Here is a 20,656-nt window from a genome sequence, read left to right on the forward strand (position 1 = left end):
ATTCATCTCCGACAAGTCTGCACCTTCCTTATAAACAACAGAAAACCCCTGCAACCAAGGAATTATAAAGGGATTTTCAGTCTAGTGTCACATACCACTGTTTGACCAATTTTACATAGTGACTGCAAGCGACCACTCGTCAACCAGTGGTGTAAACCACATTTTTCCATAATGTTTGCCAGTGTTTACTGTCTGATCTCTGGATGTTTAAAAAAACAACAACAAAAGTACAAAACTAATGAATCGTTATGAAAATTGATGATTTAAAAAATAATTTCAAATAAGGCTGAATTGTTCGGAATTCATCATAAGTGACCTTTTAAAACTGTTATCCAACACTTTGGCAAAGGGACCACCCTAAAGTGTTTATTGTATGTGTGTGTGTGTGTGTGTGTGTGTGTGTGTGTGTGTGTGTGTTGTGTGCACAGGCCATAAGTTGTTCCCAGCTGGTGACAGGCACGCTCCAATCCTATTTTCCCACCTGCTTATTGTCTGATGGAAAGGATGAATCCTCCAGGCCATTATTTAAGAACGATGGATGAAGGAGGAAGGAAGGTGGAAGAAACAGGAGCGCAAAGGGAGACAGGAAGGAAAACAATAGAATAACAAAGGGGGGTAAGGAATAAACAAATAAACACAAACATGAATGGGAGATAAGGGAAGTAGAGGAGAAAGAGAAGGCAGGAGAAGCAGTAGGAAAGGGAAAAGAAATAAGTAGTGAAGGAGCAATGATAGGTGGAGAAAGAGAGAATTAGGACAGCAAATAGGAAAATAAAAAAAGAATAAAATGGAAGATGCAGACAGAAACCATGAGGAAAGGTGGATAGATAAGCAGAAAGAGGAACTAGAGAATAACTATTTCATGCCTGTCTGTGAACTTTGCATGAACCGCCAGAAATAATGTGATGCCATGACAAGTCGGTCCCTCCTTCCACTAGATTTGTGGCAGGCATAGGTGTGTTAAGTGTGTGTGTGGGTGTCACTGGATCCCTGTATGTGTGTGAACTCTTTATATTGCTTTTGGTGTGTGTGTGTGTGTGTGTGTGTGTGTGTGTACATGTGCGCTCCAACAGATAGAATAGGATGATGATGATTTGAAATGGAGTTTGGCCTGTGCGTAATTATGATCATCTATCTTTATGCCCCGCCAGCATATCATATCATATCATATCACATCACATCATCTCTCTTTCTCTCTTTCTTGGACAACCACACACACACACACACACACACAAGCAAATTGAAAGTAGTAAAAGCTGACTGTTTGCTAATAATGACTTAGATGATGATGGGCTCAGATGGTGTGCTGATTTATTTGTTACTGCTCGTCTGATTTCACATATTATAAAACTGTGCATGTATGCGTATGTGTGCATTTGTCTGCATTCACTACGTATCAGTGCTTCCTTATGAATATGTGTATGTGTTTTTAGAAGCGTATGTTTGTGTGCCCAGGGAAGTAAGTGTTTGTGTATGCAGGCTGGTGTGCGCCAATGTATGCAGCTTGTTTCTCGTGTGTGTGTTGTGTGTGACAGATATTATTTGATGCAGATTAGTCAGTGTACTCAGATTGCGGGCTGTGTCTCAAAGGCTGATAGACAAATGAATTTGATTTGCAAATGTAATCAAACTAATAAGAAAAAAAAACAGCAATGGACCGCTGAGCTTTTACTTGAACTGAAACCCATCTATCCACTGAAGAAATGTGTGACTCTTTTTCCTTTTAGAAATTAGAATCACAATAATTAAAATTACTTGTAATGAGAGGCCGTTCCAAAAACACATTTTCATCAGACATCAATTTTAAAATTAGCGTGAGTCTTAACACACTGCTATTAGTTTTCTTGTTCCGGACTGCCATTACTTTCATGCAACTTCATTTTTTGATTCGGGTCTTATTTTGAGTGACACATACATGGATGTAGCCACCATGACATCATCCACTGGTTTTTAAGCATCCACTCACCGCACTGAAACAGCTTCCTAATAATTAGTGCTAAGTTGCATACAAATAAAATACTGCAGTTTTACTCAGCAAATGGAGCGCAAACTTCTTGGATGGGGTGTGCCTTACAGGAAGACATTAGTGGAGGTGAAGCATAGGAGACAGCTGTGGCTATAGTCCATGTGTTGGCAGTTACCTCACAGTGAAGGGGGCCATGCCCCTAGTTTGTAGTTGTTATAAGGGGCGACATACCAAAGATTATTTTTCTCTTACCAGACTGTAAACACGTTTAACTGGGCCTTTTAACAAAGGACATACCGCTGTGGACATACCGCTGAGCCAGGCCAAGAGGTTGCTCGAGGAAGTACAGATTTTGGGACTTAGACTTTATTTGTTGTTATCCCAATGGCAGTGTGTATGTGAATGTACATATTATTGTGCATTTTTAAGGTAACCACCTGAAGCTGGGTGTTTGAGTCTCATCATAGGATCGTCTTTATGGAAACATTGTTGACAAATATGTGGCAGTGTAGAGAATGGCTATATATCTATTTACTGCAATGTAAATATAGTAGGGATTCTTTAATATTACATCAAGATACTGTAGTATATAAATATTACCCAGAGGTTAACCTTCAGATATGAAGGTGATTAATTTAAGAATTATTTTTTACACATTACTTTGTCAGATTAATTGATATCGGCAGATCTGTGGGCTCAAATTGTGATTTGATTTTAAAACATTTATTCAGTTGATAAAACTGCATAATGACATAGAAAAGAAACAAAAGTGAATAGAAGAAAAAAGTTACAACCAAGTAGGCAAGAAAGAAAAAAGCAGCGTACAAAGAAATGAAAATGGTTTCGCCTCTGTTCTCTCATATTGATGACATGCTTCCAATACCCACAGGCTTAATCCAATAAAGAAAGCCCAACTTAATCCAAACATTAAGCTCAGATATCAAATATTCTTTTCCTAATTTGATTTCATCAATATTTGTTTTCATCTGCAAACAGTGATGTGTTTGTTTGTATGGGCTGCAAGAGGAAATCATGGTGCTGGTGCACTGGAAAATAAGATAACTCTTTTGCATGAATGTGGACAACGAAACAGACAAACACATGCGCTCACATGAGCAAACACATATACTTGAAACCAAGACCTCAGCCTCTAAATGTGTTATCTAGCTCAGGGATGAGCAGAAATGGAAATCAAACACGCCAAACAGAGCTCAGAGAAAATCAACAGAGACTAGAAACACACATAAAAATTACGTACTGAAGACCCTGAGACCCTCGATAACAATGGCAAGAATGACCAAGGCAATGAACTAAATCAAATACTAAATCTAAATCAAACTCTAATAAAGTCATATTTATGAGTTTGACCCCATCAGCATATAGATTGGGTAGAGTCTTTATTGTCATTTAAAGTGAGTTTATAAGCATAGGAACAAAATCTAGTGATTGAATGTAAAATGTCCAGTATCAACACCTTTGTTTTCTGGCTAACAGATCACTGGTGTTTACTCTCCATTCAGGCAAATCTCAGGAATTCGCAAGAGTTTTCTACCATTAAACATTTTTAAAACATCTGCTGTTAAAAATCTTGTTTTAAATGTCATCGTTTTCCACACAAACATAACCTTTTATCATGTTATGCACGTAAAGACGTGAAGGTTTAGGAGAATAAATGAGAGCACAAGTTATAAATCACCTGTATTTCTGTTTGCTTTTACACTGTCAAAAAATATAATGTCTGTATGGTGAGCTATATGTGTATGTCCATGTGAATGCACTGTATTTTTTGTGTGTTGTGTTTGTGCTTAAGAAGGCACCCACCATGCTGTGACTGTCAAGGTGAGCTAGCCTTAGCCGACAGAATGGGGGCATATCTGCTTGTGCGTCTAGTTGTTTCCATGTGTATTTCCGCGCGTTTATTTCATGGAATCTTAGGGGCAATATCTTTGAGGGGGAGAAATACTGTAAAATGTAGTAGGGAATTCACAATAATGAACAGTGAGGGAAGAAATTAGGACAAAAGGAGGCAATAATATTATTTTAGAAGTTTGATGCCAGGAGAGCTCACTTGTTTGTGTGGGTTGTTTTTCTTCTGATTTACCACTCTGTTACTAAGCGGAGCAACCTCTTTGCTGATTGATGACATCACCAGACTTAATCAGGAGGGCTGTAGAGTGACATCATCACATCACCAGTCTGGGCTTTTACATCTGTCTCACTCTACATGCGCACAGATGTGAGCAAACACACACATGCACACGCACACAGAGCTGTTTTGCATCTTTCAGAGCTCATTGTGAAGTCTTATAATGTGTGTCAGTGTTAATTTAGTGAGCTGCAGTTTCAGAGTCAAGCATCCATATGTACGCGTGTGTATATGTATGTGTGTCTAAAGGTTCCCCATGACTGCCGAGACTCAACATTTGATTTGCTAAAAGGAGCAGGACACTTCTATTAATCAATATTTGCTGACTACTGGCTGCCTCTCTGGCTGATTGACTGGCTGTGTAGTTACTTGACTCACTGATTGGCTAACTAACAGACAGAACGGCTAACTGCTCGACTGGTTGGCTAAATCTCTAAGTGAAAACCGTTTAAAACATGTCCAAAAGAGAAACACCAGAAGAAACGAACACTGGCTACAAAATCTGAGGGCGACTTTCCTCTTTGGCTGCTTTACTGCGATATGTCAACGTTTGTAGAGAGGCACATTTCAAATAGCGATCAGGATAATCATCTCAATCTGAACACATAAGCAAAACCAACGAGCACTGGCCTTCCAGTCAGTGGTCGCTGGCTGGGAGGATGTGAGAAGAGGACCATGGGAGGGGATAGGGGTTGAGAAATGATGGTGACTTGATAATGAAGAGGTTAAGAATACCACAGAGAGAGAGGGTGGGAGGTCAGGTCAGGGAGGGGGAGAAAATGAGGGAAAGACAGAAAGACACAGAGGGATAGAGAGCAAAAGGAGGACGTCACAGGACAGTTTTAAGAGGGAAGGGTGGGGGGGGTGGGGTATTTAGCCAATGGGTCAAAACAGTATTGTGTTAAATGCTCTCTGGGAGTATCCAGGTTATCTAGACTGTTCACATCCCATTTCCTGTTCTTTCAACGCATGTGTTATTCTACACCTGAACTTTGCCACTATTATACCTGTGTACGTTTCTAATCAATTACTAAAATACTTTCGGTATGGCAAGTTGTATAAATAAGATTATATTTTGAATAATCATCAACATAGAACAACAGAAAAAAGAAAATAAAGAGACAAAGAGAAAATAAAGAGAGCAATCAAACATCTCTCAAGAATGAAATAAAGTCTGGTAACAGCTGCGATAAATGACTAAAGAACAGGGCATAAGAGAAAAAATAAAATAAATGTCCATTTGTAATAACTAGCAGGGAAGAAGGAATATGTTACTTACTAGGGAATAAAACAGAAAAAAAGAGCATAAGTCAAAATTTTCTAAAGCGGTTATTGGCTTCAGCTGTAAACGTTACACAGTGTTATTTGTTTTGAATAAGCCTACTCATATAATTAATGTACAAAATTACTTTAAGAGATTCATTACGCTTGATATATAAATTCAAAATAGCTTTTTTGAAGTACAAAAGCTAAAGCACACTGCGAATGTGATAACAGCTGAACCTCAACTATGCTCACACCAGAGTGTTTTAACCCCCAAGTTCATCTCCAAATCCATATAAGAGGAATAGAGGGGGAAAAGGGAAAAAACAATAAAGAGACATATTAAAGACAGTGAATGTAAAAGAAAAAGAGAAAAGTATGCAGAACAAGAAGGAAGTGTTCCTCACCTGTTATTCCATCACCACCAAAGTCCAAACCCCTTCTTCTCTATCTCCATAAAGACCGATTAAATAAACGAACCGATGGCAAACCCCTCTTCACCTCCCATCCCCCATTTTTTTACAACTCAATCATGCCGTGCTACTGCTGGCACATAGACTGCTTATCCCGAGTGTCAAAATTGAAAGGGGAAAGAAAGAAAAAGAGGAAGAAAGACTGTAAGAAAAGAAAGAGCAAGTTAGAGGAGATAGGGAAGCAAGAGAATAGTGGAGGGGATGTGGGGGGTGGCCCAAGAGCAATTTCTTTCGTGAATAAAGACAGAACAGGGGAGGGGGGATTGTGAAAAAAAAAGCACTAATGGCAAGGCCTCTAGTTCTGTTAAAATAGACGGCGTTATAGGTTCTAGCTCTCATTCGTTGATTCATTCATTTGTTCGTTCCTTGCTCTTTCGTCAAGTCAAGTGCTCGCTTGTCTGTCTCGCTCTTTTGTGTTCATGAGTCTAGATAAGAGCTGCTAGTATGACTGCCCGGTAGTCATTTAGCTATTATGGAAGGAGAGAGAGAGAGAAAGAGAAAGACAGAGAGAAAGAGAGAGTAAGAAGAAAGAAAAGAGGATGAAAAGACTAATTCTACTGACAGATAAATGGCTCATTTGAATGGCCTTTCTTTCTTTTAATTCACTCTCTCATTTGCTCCTGTTTAAATATTTGCTGTTCTTCCCCCGCTCTTCTCACCTGACTGCTCTTCTTTCCTCCTTCAAACACGCATACACACTTGACGATGACATGTAGCCTAATACGCAACTGGAGTTGTCTCTTTGAGAGCTATTAAAATGAGATCTTCGCTTTACTAATCCATATTGGATGGTAAGGCCTTTCATGGCCTCTGAATAATAACTTCTGATATTTCCACAGGCCCGCAGTTTCAGAGTGTGACCGTTTCCTGCTCACGTACCACTGTATGAAAATGTGTGCACGTTTGGAGTCATTTGTCTATGTCTTGTCACCGTTTGAATCAGCAAAAAAGCCTTATGTGGCACATCTGTGTTTATATATTTGCCCGCATTTCATCACTCTCTTTGAAACACGCGGATCTGTGAAGTACACGCGCATGATTCCTTGTGGGATAACCAGATACACTCAGTGTGTCTGAAACCTCATTTTCCTCTCCTAATGACATATCAAATGTTTGCATAAGGCCATATCAGTATGGAAATCAGCGTGCACACACATAAGTCTTAGAATAAAAGAACCAATCAAAGAGATATGCGTGAATATGTGCGTGTGTGGTGTCAAAAGTCTCTAACGTCGGGTGACTGTGTGTGTCAAACATGACACACACACTGACACACACAAACGCGCGTACCCTTGCCTTGTTATCCGGGGGCCTGTCTTGCAGGCAGCCTCTCTAACGCTGAGTGATGTTTAAATTAGTTTACAATTTAGGCTCCTCGCTATCCACAGACGGCTCTTAACTCAGTGTGTGTATGTGATGTGTTTTTCTGGGTGTGTTTGTGTGTGTGAGAGCGTAACAAATTGTTGCCAGTACGGCAGACATCTAATGACTTCAAATTAGCTGCCTGGCGCTTGCCTTGACACGTTGTTACCACTGTTAGCAGCCTTTGTGTGCGTGTATGGGTGTGTGCGCGCGCGTGTGTATGCGGCACATCGCAGCCATATCATGAAGCATAAATTGGCTTCACCTCCCCTCTCTCTGCCTCTGTCTTTTTTTTCTTTGTCTCTCTGTCTCTCTCCATCAATTTGATTAAAAAAATTACTGTACCATGGAGAGCAAAGACTTGTGCATGTGTGTGTTCACATGTGCAACCTGCAGAGAGTCACCACACACACACATGCACGACAAGATGTGGAACTAGATGGCTGAAAAAAGGTTAACAGGTCTATCTGACTCTATTCTTTGTGTGTGTGTGTGTGCGTTTGTGTGCATGCGTGTGTGAGAGGCTGATAAAGAACGTAGAGGAGGCGTATTTCTTTCTGACAATCCTTTCCAACCTGAGTGAACAGTAGATCACTTTGTGTGTGGACATGTATGGGTGTTTGTGTGAGCTTGGTGTGAGTGTGAGTATTAGATAGGTGTTCAGCGCTGTAAACAGTGAGGATTTCATAAGGTGTTCACTTCACACAAACACACACACACACACACACACACACACACACACACACACACACACACACACACACACACACACACACACACACACACACAGGGAAGATGAAGAGTTCTATCTTTCTCTGTGAGCAGTGGATTGCCTTCCTCGTTCATCTAATCACGCCATCTTCTCTCCTCCGCCAAGCAATCGTTGCGCTTCGCTCGCTTTATACAGAAAGCTGCACACACACACACACACACACACACACACACACACACACACACACACACACACACACACACACACACACACACACACACACACACGAACGTACATGCCCACATGCACTCTGAGCCCAGTACATAACCTGCCTAACTTGAGCCACTTACTTGTAAAAAGGGTAAGGACAGAGAAAACACAGGCATGACTCAAAACAACAAATTAAATCTACATTACATGTGTGCCTGTGCATATATTTGAGTCCTTTTGTGTATGTACATATGGATGTTCAGCATAGTCTTGTTCAATAAGTTTTTATTCGCTGAAACAAAAGCTAAACATTTTGCCATAGACCTCATCTTGAATCACTTGAGTTATTATGTTAATTTTGCGATCTTGTACTCCAGCTCCAAATTTTATCAGATTACGAGAGAAAAGAGGTTAGTTTAAGTTAGTTTAAGAAGATTAAATTCTTAAATTCCTCGCTTTTAGTAATGAACCTGTGAGAGAAAGGGCACAGGAGAATTTTCTTTTTCCCTACCTGGAATATGTTTGGCCCAACCAATGTTGACCACCAGCTCTCTGTCTGCCAGGTCACACAGCGTAGTCAGGGCCTTGATGTCGCTGTCTGGTACTGTCGGGTCCGGCATGGCATAAATCTTCTCTGGCTCAGCCACCAGCAGGTGAGATACGATTTTGTTATCTGCAAGGCAGCCAAAGGCAACTGACATGACCACCAGACAAGGAGAAAGACACAGAGACAGAGAAATGGTGAATTTTTGTCGTGTAAGGCTACAAGTTGTTTCACCCCAGTCCGGTACAAAAATATGAAAGGTCATGTGCAAATCTCATATTATGGCCTGCTGGTAACACATACGTCTTAAGCTATATTTAAGACAAACACGCACAGTGGACAAATGAAGGAGAACTGGTGGATCTATTTTGATAGGGGGTGCATTTTGCTTGCATTGTTTGGGACCACATCTCCCCATGGAGTGAACAGTGATTGCAAATTAATGATCACCTAGGTCACTAAATTGTTCCGTAAAATGATGTGAATCGTATGCTTTCACCTTGGAGTCATCCCACTGAAGAACTATTGCAGATTTTGGACCAATATATCACATGGTGCTCTTTTTCCCTTTAATTTCTCACCTGTCTGTATTCCCATACGCAAAAATGAAGCATGTAAATTCAGACTCGTTAGGAGTATGAAACATTAGGAGTATGAAACGTTAGGAGTATGAAATCAACACACAATTTTCAGATGTTCACGTTGCAATAAGCATAAATTTAAAACCTTTCAACCCTTGAATCTGCCAAAAACACACTATTCCTTCAAAAACACCAAATTTCAAGTGTTGATCTTATCTGAAAGCCTTTTTAGAGTTTAGCACAAAACATAAAAAAGGACTGCACAAAAAAAATCAAACAAGGTATTGAAATGTTTTCGATTCTCCAGTGGTTATAGCCTTCTATCGCCAGTTGATCCAAGATGCCCAAAACTGTTGTTTTGTAAGACAGTCTTAAGAAGTTTCACTGATACATACAGCAGGGAAAGATAACACTGAAAGCCAAACGGCTCAGCTGGAAATGGTGACATGTGGTGATGAGACCTCTATGGCCCATTAGTAACAGACTGATACCCTGCTTCCAAATTAATCCACTGACTAATCAAGCATGGGAATAATAACAGAGGATAGAAGCGCAAGAGTGAAGTGAAGGATAGAAAAAGAGAGCAAGATTAGCAATGAAAAAATGGGAAAAGATAGAAAGGTAGAAAGTGAGTCATGAATAGATTGTAAAAGACAGACAGGAGGAGTCCAGAGAGCGACAGCTAGATAGAGATAAACAGCAAGAGAGAGTGAAAGAGAGTTGTGGGGATGAGTTGTGTATTGATCTAACACTGTCCACCACCCCCAATTCTCTTACATACACCCACACATACACAGTGTGTGAGTGTATACATATACTGCAGTATCTGTGGGTAAATCTTATTTAATGTTTCCCTAATTAGAATCAATGGAAGCCCATTTCCAAACCCTGGGCTATTGTTCTGTTCTCACACAATCAATGGGGACGCTGAAGCTAGGGATTGGGCAACAGATAGATAGGCTGTGTGAGTGTATCTGAGGGAGAGACAGAGGGACACAACGTGTGTGTATTGACTGTGTGAGAGAGAGAATGAACAAGAGAGATAAAGTAAGTCTACATTAACTGTAATGTATTTTTTAAAATGTGCAAATTTGATTTTAAGTTGGACAGATTTATCTTCATGGAAATAATCATTCATATTATGGAACAGATGTAACTAGCACAGATTAAATACATATTTTTTTTCCTGTATTCTCTTCCAAATTATGATGCCTGATAAGAATAGTTTAACAAGACTAAAAAGAGTTAAATATAATTTTAAATTAAATAGCCTGCCAAGGAAGGCCTTCAGATAGCTCACAGGTGCTTTGTGTAAGCAAACACACACAGTACAAACACACACACATAGTGTACACATATTCACTTTATCCCATCATTTCAATGATTAGTAGTGCAAAAGTCCCAGTAAGCTGTTGTGCAGCCATTCAGCATATTGGCCTAAACCAGAATATGCTCCAGCTTTAAGCAAAATGGGCTTTGGGGACCAAGCTGCTAAACACTGCTCAATCTGCACTGCATATGGGTGTGTGTGTGTGTGACGTGTGTGTGGAGGCAGACGGTTAGCTAGAGAGCTAACTCTAGTTTGATGCGGTTGCCAGATTGGATTTAATCCGGATTAGGGCTCTGGCTGGTCTCCCTCCCTCCTTTTCTCTCACCCCTCTTCCCTCCTCTCTCTCTGAGAAACGGCCTTGTTTAGACTCGGTCTTTCTCCCTCTCTGTCTCTACCTGTCTCTCTGTCACTCTCAGTCACTCTTTCCCTTGTTAATTTTTACTCATCAGGCTTTGGCTGCGGTTTTATTCTTTAAAAAACTGCAGCCAATCCAACTGGTGCTAAATGAATACCTTTATGGTGAAATATTACACATATAAAATGTTATGATCCCAAACTGGTAGCAGCAGAAACAGGGAGATAAACATGGTCCCAAACAGATGGGCTTCTCACTACTGTGTTTCTGTTTATGTGTGTGTGTAAGTTGAAATGTTTTTACTGGCGAACTGTTTCCATTAGGACAGAAACTGATGGAAAAGCAATTCCTTTCACTTAGGGGCTCTAAACAATGACTCCTGGTTATTGCTTGAGCACTGTCTACTAAGGTAATACGATATTTTGTTGAAAATTATTTTGTGTGCAGTCAGTTGCCCGTCATTTTGTAGTTTCTTCCACACACGACATCAGATCCTCTGCACATCTAGTTGTTAAAGTCAGCACGCATGTGTCCTTGAAAATCCCACGTCAACTTTGTAGAGAAAAGCACCATCTTACATGCTGTTTGTAGTCAGAGCATGTGTGTTTTTTTGCATGTGTGTTTTCTTACATGGCTTCTTGGGGGGCAGAGCCAGCTGTGGATTCAGGTACGGGCTGTTGTCTGCATCTATCCGGCGTTTGTACTTCTGTCTTCCACCGCGAACCCTGTCCAGACGAACACCTGTGAGAAATGACAGAGAGAAGTATGTATCAATATAGTGTACATTACACAAAAAATAAAGACAGATTTTAATCTCTTTGAGTAGTTAATGATGGCAAGAAAAATGAGACTCGCATCGCCTTCTATGCAAGCAGATAGTAAAAGGAGGAGGGAGATGGATCTTTGATTTACAAGGCTGGGTCTGTATGTATGTACGTGTTAAGTATTCACTCTTTTGTTATTCTTAGGCTTGCTAAACTCACTTTTTCTCCTTTTCTTCTACAACAAGACTAATTTATAGAAGCCATTTGAGTAGAAGGCCCCTCTTGCTCACTTTGACTCTCTGGCTTTCCGACTCTTTTACTGTCTCTTGCCCAATCTTGGTCTCTCTATTGCTGTCTCCCTCTCTGTCTCGTTAATTAATTGACACAAAGGAGTCCTAATTTAATTAGACCTATCTCTCAGGGGATTGGATGTTACCGTGGTTACCACTTAAAGATGGATAAGAAAGACAGAGGTGTCATGTACCCTGGAGGAGGAGAGAAGAGGAAAGGAGAGGAGAAGAAAGGAAAGGAAAGGATAAGAGGGTTTAAGAGGATGCCAAATCTTTAGATGAGTCTAGGCTTCTGCTATTAAGCAATAAAATTAGTAACTTTAGGAGGAGATACAAAATTAATTACTAGAATGGCTGCAGAATGAGGCCCACCATGTGTATCTCATCTTTTAGATATTAAATTAGTAATCAGACTTTTATACAATGAATTAAACTCACAATTTTAAAGGCTTTGGCTTATTTTAAACATTAGCGCACACTAGCACCATAAAATATACTGGATGCTGTGATATACCAAACCATATTATGTTGAGGGTGAACAGAGAGCAGGGGAAACTGCAAAGTATTAGAAAAGAGACTGAACTGTATAGTGAAAGCATGTAAATTAGGTAAATAACGTTAAACACATTTTTCTGACAGTCTTTCAGTTTTGTGCATCTATCCATCCATCCAAGAAGTTGGAGAGAAAAAGGATGGATGATGGAAAGGAAAGCAATAGGCGTGTGAAAGCAAGAGAGAGATTTGCTCACATAGAGACGTTTAAATCCTCTAAAAAATGTGCTGACCACATTCATGACAACAAACCTCAAGAGATTTAACAGAAAGACTTCTATTGGCAGCAGGAGAAAAATGTCAGGGAGCATCTTTGTGCATTTGTAAGTCGATATGTTCTCCTGTTTTATATGAGTTTGTTTATTTGAACGTTTTGAAGACTACCTTTATTCCAAATATGTCATGTTGGCATGAGTGCACATGGAAATATATTCATTTAAAAATTCGTAATGAGCTCAGGCAGTAGTCAAACCAGTGAACTGAACATTACATGCATCTGTGTGTATGTGTGAAAATGCCTGAGACAGGGACAGGTAGACAGAAGGGCTGACAGTCCAGGTACAGTGGGGGGGCCAGTGTCAGCAAACGGTCAAGAGACTCTTAACACCAGGGGGTACAAACCACTCACACACCCACTCTTTGCTTTTTCTAGCACATACACACTTATACAATGTCTACACCTCGCTAACCCACACATCTATGTTGTGTTTAGGTAAGTCCAGACAAGCAGCTTTTTCAGCTGCTACCTGCATCAGTGGTTGGCCAAAAAATGAAAAAATAAATGGGGGCTGATAGAAACAGAGGGCAGGAAAAAGGTAAGTGTTAGGATGAGAGAAAATTATTGACTAAATGAAACAAATGGGACATAGCTTAAAAGAAGCATGTCAGTGATTTAAAGCTTCGAGATTACAGATTCATAATATAGTGACATATTGAAACAGACTAACACAAAACTTGTGGTTCTGTCAAAAAAAAAAAAAAGATTTGGGGAAAATGTTTCACGTGTCTCTGTGTGTATTTATGAAACACCTGTAACTTCTGCTTGTTCCGCAGTGCACAAAGACACTGTGCAAACCACCACAAAATACATAACTATGGTATAACTAGCCATGCTAGTAATATACTGTAAGAAAGCAGCATAATATTAAAGCAGAAGAAAACTGAATGTTATGTTACTCATGGGAGCAGTTAAACTAACTAAGGCAGTTTCCAGGTCAATCGTGTCCTTCCCTGTCAAGGACAGTAACAAAAAGCAATAAGCTTTATTAATTTCTGCCCAGATAGTGCTATTACACGGTGCAGTTAGATTCTAAGATTAAGTACTTTTTCTGTATTTAGTATTGTTGTTTTTGTCTTGTTCTTTTGTTTTTTACATAAAAATGTAATTCCTCAGCTGAGAAGGGCAGATACTCACATGTGGTATGTTGCTTTGCGAATGTATTTACATCACAGTATGTTGTATTTTTATATAAACCAACATTAGGTTGTAAGTTCAGATACTAATTTCTTATGTAATTTGTTTGCAATTTGTCTGATGTGCTGTAAACCAGAAAAGTTGAATGTAACAGAGGCTGGGAGAAACTGCTAGTCTTGTCACACTTTCAAACTACTTTCAGTTACACTGAGGCTTTTTTCTCTTGTACATAATATAAACTCTTACATGCAGACTCTTAATTTTACTCTTTCTCTTTCCCATATACCTAAAAGACCCAGTGCTGGGCTAAGCTCACTTCATAAAGAGCCCTCTCTAACTACCTCATCTATTTTCCACCAAATTAACTCTCTCTCAGCACTGATTAATGATCAAATCTAAATGAATCAAATTAAAAATTGAAAATTATATTTCCAAAGCCCACAAAAAAGAGACAAGAGGAAGCTAGGGGAAGAGTGAGAGTGGGCTACCTCCTTTTAACAAATGAGCCTTCAAATCATAAAGAATGGGCAAGAGGGGAGAGGAGGAAAGGAATGTGGAGAGCGGAAAGAAGAAACGAGTAGAGAGGGAAGAGGGAAAAAGGCAACGGGAACGTAAATTTAGCGATCAGAAAAAGAATTAATGCATATAGAAAAAAAAGGGCAAGGGCATGGAAGAACAGTAACAGTAAAATGGGAATTGGGAAAAATTGAGTTTGAATAAATAAATGCTAAAACACATTAAGCGATTATTACAAAATAGTGTAGCAAAGGGGGAAAAGAGGGAAGAAAGTAGTTTACAGGCTATGAAATTATAGGAGAAGGAGAGAGTAAGTCCCAGCTAGACAACTTTTCACTCAAACACACAAACAAGTATCTAACAAATACCACAATTTGTTTTGCATCACAAAACATTTTTGTTATGAATGTCAGATGCACATGAAATTGCGCAATTAATACTGCATATTTACCTTTTCAAAATACAGTAGGTTAAGCTACATGCCTTGATTATACCACTTTTGTCATAGTCTGTGCACATTCATATACACACCCAACTGACTGACTCTGTGACAGTGATGAAGGTGAATCATTCCTATCGTGGGAATATTGCTGTCTGTCAATAGCACGATCTGCACTGATCACATCAGCATAGATTTTTACACTGCACTGGCGTCACTCTGTGTCAGCGAATGTGTGCGTGTTCTTGAACAGTTGAAGGATTACGAGCCAAATGCCTTAGACATCTAAGTGTGCATGCAAGAGAAAGACAGAGGAAAAAACAAAAGAGGGTGGACAGAAAAACACAATGTGGATTGATTTCAGATGATCAATGTCATGATAAGAGAATGAAAGAAGGAAAAGAAGTGAGAGGTATGGAACAAAGTGAAGAGAGGAGTAGGTAGACAAATAAAATATCTGGATTTTGGTTGAGAAAGAGAAAGAGGCATCACAAAAAATAAAATAAAATGGAGGAACGCTGAAAAAGTCAAGACACAAGGAAACTGGACGAGGACAGTATAGAATGATAGAAGTGGTAGTAATTTTAAAGCTGTAAAAAAGCTGAACACCTTCTCCCTGACTCTGACCTATTGTGTGTTTTAAACTGCAGTGTTGATGAAATGACATCCAAGATTGTCCCTATGTGTTCAATACAATTGGGTTACAAAGTTACAAAGTTACAAAGTCATGTAACTGCTGTTCCAATGCTTCAACATCAGAAAATCAGAAAATCAGGTTATGTAGCTCAAATAAAAAAAACAAAAAAATGTAAGAAATAAAAATAAAGAAGCGAAATGGACGTGATGAAAATTGGGAGAAAAGTGTGTGCGGTGATGTTTGTTTCGACCAGAACAGATCAGAAGAGCATTGCCCAAGGCAGTGGGCAGGTGGCTGTCACTGGTGTGTGAATCTGTGAGCGTGCGTGAGCTCGAGTGAGATCCTTAAAACGTGGCTTTATTTTTGCTTTTTAAGGCTGTGTTCTCATCTTCTGTCACTAATATTCCTCTTACATAAATAAATATCTTTGATTGTTGGATAATAAAATAAACAAGCTGCTGAGTGATTTGGGGACATTTGGAATGTGTCTTTTTTACAAATTTTCTTTACATGCCGTCCTTGAACGTAGGAAAAATTTATCTTCAGTGATTTGTTCCACCGTTATTTTTGCCTTCAACACAAATTACCGTCTCTGGTGTCATCCCTAATGAACTGCTGGAAAAAGAGCTGACCCACTTTGGAAAGTTCGCTGGTGGCTTTAGAACAGTTTCATTCCACTGCAAAGACGTCAGACTACAGCGCATTCAGTCTCTTCTGAGACATCTACCTGAATGCCTCTTTTCCAGACTCAGGAAGTATCTTTCAAAGTCAATTATTAAAATGCCGGTTTATGAAAGCTTTGCCAGTATGAAATGTTATGTATAGTATGACATTGGACACAAATGCTATTCGTGTCTGCACAAAGGACCCCCACACACTGAAAACAGACATATGAGATGAAATGCAAGAGAGGAGCAGTGGAAGAAAATCAAGGTGATAGCCAGAGATTAGCAATGACAGGTGTGCCTCAGAATCGAGGTATAACTGCATCCTTTTTGAATGTTGAAAATGAGGAAGACAACATGTTTCCAACATTGTATCTGATGGATGAGCAGTCACACATTTGTTACAGGATATCAACTGCTTTTTCAATGAAATCTTTGGCAGACAGTCTGTCAAAGCTAGACTTTTTCCAGATGTTGATTGATTTATTAAATCTCTTCCAAAGATAAGGAGAGTGGTTTGTTGTGAACAGCTGAACAAACCAAAAAAAAAAGGTTAAATCTGAAAAAGATAGTGACTAAATTGAGGAGGAAAAATTGAAGAAAAGTACAGCAAAAAGTCCTGAGCACAGAAAGTGGTGTTCTCTTGGAAGCATTTCACTATCCTCTTTTTCTTCTTTCTGCTTGTTATGAATGTTTTAAGAATGGGAACATTAAACATCAATGGGAGCAAGGATAGAGAAAGGCGAGCAGTAACAGCCGAGCTTAGTGGAAATAAAAACAATGATATGATCCTTTAGAGGAAACACAGCGTATTAGATAATGAAGCTGAAGGAGGAATTGGTTTGAGGGGGCAGTGTTTTCTTAGTTATGGCACTAATCTTAGTGTGGGCTGTAGCAGTTTTATTTTCTTCATTTTAATAAATGCTTCAATGTGTGAAGCGGAGTAGGGTAGGACCCAAGTGGTGAAAGTAACGAAAGTACATTCAACGGATAAGACATTTTTACTCACAAATGTTTATGCTCATAACTCAACAAGAATACAGCGGAAGCTTGGAGATCTGGGTAACAGGCCTTGGGACAATGGACGGAAGGCTTTAGGCAGGTTGCTGCTTTCCAGGGGACCACCATTTCTTTTGATGAACTTGAGGTTCATCTCAGGTTGATGGGCTTCCTGACAAATTTCAGAAGAAATTCTAGACTATGCTGGAAAAAGGAGCTATAAGAAGTTCTGATAGACTGTTTAGACCGAGCTGCAGTCAAGGGCAGCTCTGACATTGCTACCCAAAAAAGAGGTCTCGACTAGCTAAAGAACTGCAGATGAGATTAACTCTGATGTACAGACTGTAAAATTTGTGTTAAATGTGTTTATGTAACACACTTAAAGATTACACGTCAATCATGTCAATTAAACATCATTTCCTAAATGGATTATTATGAATAATTTGATGTGGATTTTTTTGGATTTGAGAAATCCAGAAAATTAAGACATTTTTGATTTGTTTAAACTCCAGGATCAGGAAAAGGCATTTCACAGAGTTGATCATTATTATTTATTTAGAATATTAGAGGTCTTTAGTTCTGGCAAAACTTTGACTATTTGGATCAGGTTGTTGTATTCAGGCACCACTGTTATTGTAAAAGTGGGGGAAGGACTTAGCCGACCTGTCCCTATTCAAAGAGGCATCAGGCAGGGATGTCCAGAGTTGACCTTTGCGAATGAAGTAATAATCACAGTGAGCTTGTCAGCTATATGCTGATGATGTGACACTTTTTATAACTGGCCAAAAGGACATCAGCATTTTTGGACAGAAACTGGCACTATATGAAGAAGCATCTACTGCTGGTTCAAGGATCATTTTAAAAGACAGTCTTTTTTTCTTTTTTTTTTTAATCCAAAGTACTTTGTGACATAGCCAAGATGTATCTGATTAACCTTCTAATAGGTCAGGCATGCATGAGCATCAAGCATGAGCTGATGTGAAGATCAGATCAAAGTGATAGGATCTGTAAAAATAAAAAAAATAAATAAAAAAAAATAAAATTTGTGTATCATAAAATGTTATCTGACACTGAAGATTTTGTTTCTGTTTGGGGAGTCATTAATGTCCAATGTAACTGGTGTCCTTTGCAATGTAATGGCATATTATCTGACTTTTGCATTTTTATTATTCCACTGAATGTAGGTATGTATTTATTCATTTATTTATTTTTGTGTATTTCTTCTTGAGGGTTTTGGGTAGTGGGTTGGGCTAAAATCGTACATATGTTAAAGTTTTGTTTTAGTTATGTTTGCTGGCAAAAAATGATGCCAATGAAGGGTTTGACAAAGGTCAAAGGTCTCCTCTCTTCCCCTCTCCTCAAAAAGAAAGTGTACGTGAGAGAAAGTGGACCACTTAGACAGATCTCTCGTCACACCATCTCCATTATCGCTCCTTTCTAGCTGGGATGCAACTAGATGCCATTTGCACACACACGGACTCGCACACACTCATGCAGGACAGATGCTACAGGGCCAGATTTAGCTACAAGTTTCCCAAGGGGAACACCAGACGCCACCAGTTGTCTGGCGCTCTCCTCCTTTGTTTCCCCTCTCTTCTTGTCTCATTCCCTCTCTCCATCACCCACTCTGCATCCTTTATATTGTTTTTTTCAGCTTCTTCTACGATCCTGTTTATTCACTGACCCTTAAACTGCTCCTGGTCATTTCATCATTTTTTAACCTTTAATAACTCGCATCTTTCAAGGAACGAGTCTTTTTTTTTTTTTAAGAAATGATCTTTATATGTTTATCAGCCAATTGTTTTCAGCACAGTGTGTATAAATGCATATGTGTCGAGTGATGAAATTGGACAGCAGCAGTCAAGATCACTGAGCTGTGAGGGGAGTTATGATGCACACTACACCAGCTGCATATACCCACACCAAACACACCCTCACAGACTGGGGCCTTCCACCCGATCTCCCTCATTAGGTCTTAGGGGCCGTGGGGAGCATGGCCAAAGTTGGCACAGATTGTTAATGTGTGTGTATATATGTGCATGTGTGGGGCATTATGCCAAGGTTTATATTTGCAGTCCGTGGACTTGTCCCTCTAGTAGTCCACCATCTGAATCCAGCTGGCCGTTAATGGCATTATAGAAATGGAGGCTTTGGTTTTGGATTCAACACATTCTGTCTGTTTAACCACGATTCATCAGACGTGGCATCATCAAAGCTGCTGTTGTAAGAGAGCAAATCTGTCAGTATGAGCATATGTACAGTATGCACGCCTACTGAATATTGCTGGCTCCTGGGTTGTGTGTCTCTGCCAAAGCGTTTCATGTTCAAATGTCTGATCTGTGTTTTGCTGTTCACGATCATTCTATGCATTACTGCTGATATTGAATGCATTAAGTCGGTCTTGCCTTGCCATTTGAGCACGGAGGGTAAGAACTGACAGCAACATTGTAATTACTGTTGCTTTTTTGCAGATTTAATTAAATAAAAAAAAACCTTCTGGGATTGTTAAAAATCTCTTTCAACCTTCTTTCATTTTAATATGTTAATTTTTATAAATTTTTTTTTACCTGCAATCACACCCTTGTTCTCTCACTACCACTCCCCTCTCTCTAGGCAGATTTAAGTCCCGCCTCATGACCTTTTGGTCTTCAGCTGACGCATCATTATGACCTCATTAAAAATGGACAGACAGCCATTGCCAGAGGGGTAGTTCTCATAATGTAACCAGGCCATTTAATTGCCTTGCTCCAGAAATTAGCTGCTACATATTGGTGGGTGGGTGCCCTGTATTTGTTCCTTCCTTCAGTTTATCCCCTGCTCGCTTACTCCTCGCCTCCTCTTGTCCTCACAGTGGTGGCTGAGAAAATCCAATATTTTACATGGACAAGTGGGAGTGTATTCACATGATCAGGTGTGTGTTTAAGAGAACATGTAAAGAAAGAACTCAACTCAGAGTTGGTTTACTGACCCTCTGGCCCCTATTCTCTCCTTCTTTCTCAGTCTCCAACAAACACACGCACTTCCTTGCTGCCTCACTTGCTCTTCATCTCACCCTCTCTGTCTCCCAGGGCGACAAAGCTAATTTGAGGCTGATCTTGCCCTTAGGGGTAAACTACAGTATCCACACACACAGAAAGACACACACTACTCCATGTTTTCCTGCCCACTCCACCCTTACCACTTTATCTTCACCTTTCTACCGTGAGCTAGCCCCTGACAACTATAGTTAGCCCTGATACTAACTGATCTAGCCACTTACCATTTATATCTATGCAATTTTGCAGTAACACTGCTTACAGCCAGAAGGGCAGTATGATACATGGTAGGCAATGCTCCTAAATTAGTGTTTTTTGTATATGAAATAGATCCATTGTCCGATTTATTAAGATGCTTACCTGGGTAGATTAATTATGTTAATTAATTTTGATGCTCTGAAAT

At 39.6% G+C, this 20,656-nt stretch overlaps 1 protein-coding gene across 9 annotated transcripts in view; it reads right to left on the reverse strand.

Annotated features, from left to right (window-relative positions):
* The window catches only part of esrrga (estrogen-related receptor gamma a), a 164,379-nt gene that overhangs the window by 16,126 nt on the left and 127,597 nt on the right, over positions 1-20,656 (reverse strand). For 7 of the 9 annotated variants that reach the window (XM_026171499.1, XM_026171490.1, XM_026171508.1 and 4 more), the window contains 2 exons: positions 11,573-11,683; positions 8,644-8,826 (listed from right to left, as the gene is read on the reverse strand). In XM_026171499.1, the coding sequence (XP_026027284.1) occupies positions 8,644-8,826; positions 11,573-11,683 (294 nt within the window). The remainder of the gene's footprint in view (positions 1-8,643; positions 8,827-11,572; positions 11,684-20,656) is intronic. The other 2 variants (XM_026171471.1, XM_026171462.1) reach the window with 1 other exon arrangement.

The sequence above is a fragment of the Astatotilapia calliptera genome, chromosome 1, assembly GCF_900246225.1.
Source record: "Astatotilapia calliptera chromosome 1, fAstCal1.2, whole genome shotgun sequence".
In the NCBI taxonomy this organism is placed as follows: domain Eukaryota; kingdom Metazoa; phylum Chordata; class Actinopteri; order Cichliformes; family Cichlidae; genus Astatotilapia; species Astatotilapia calliptera.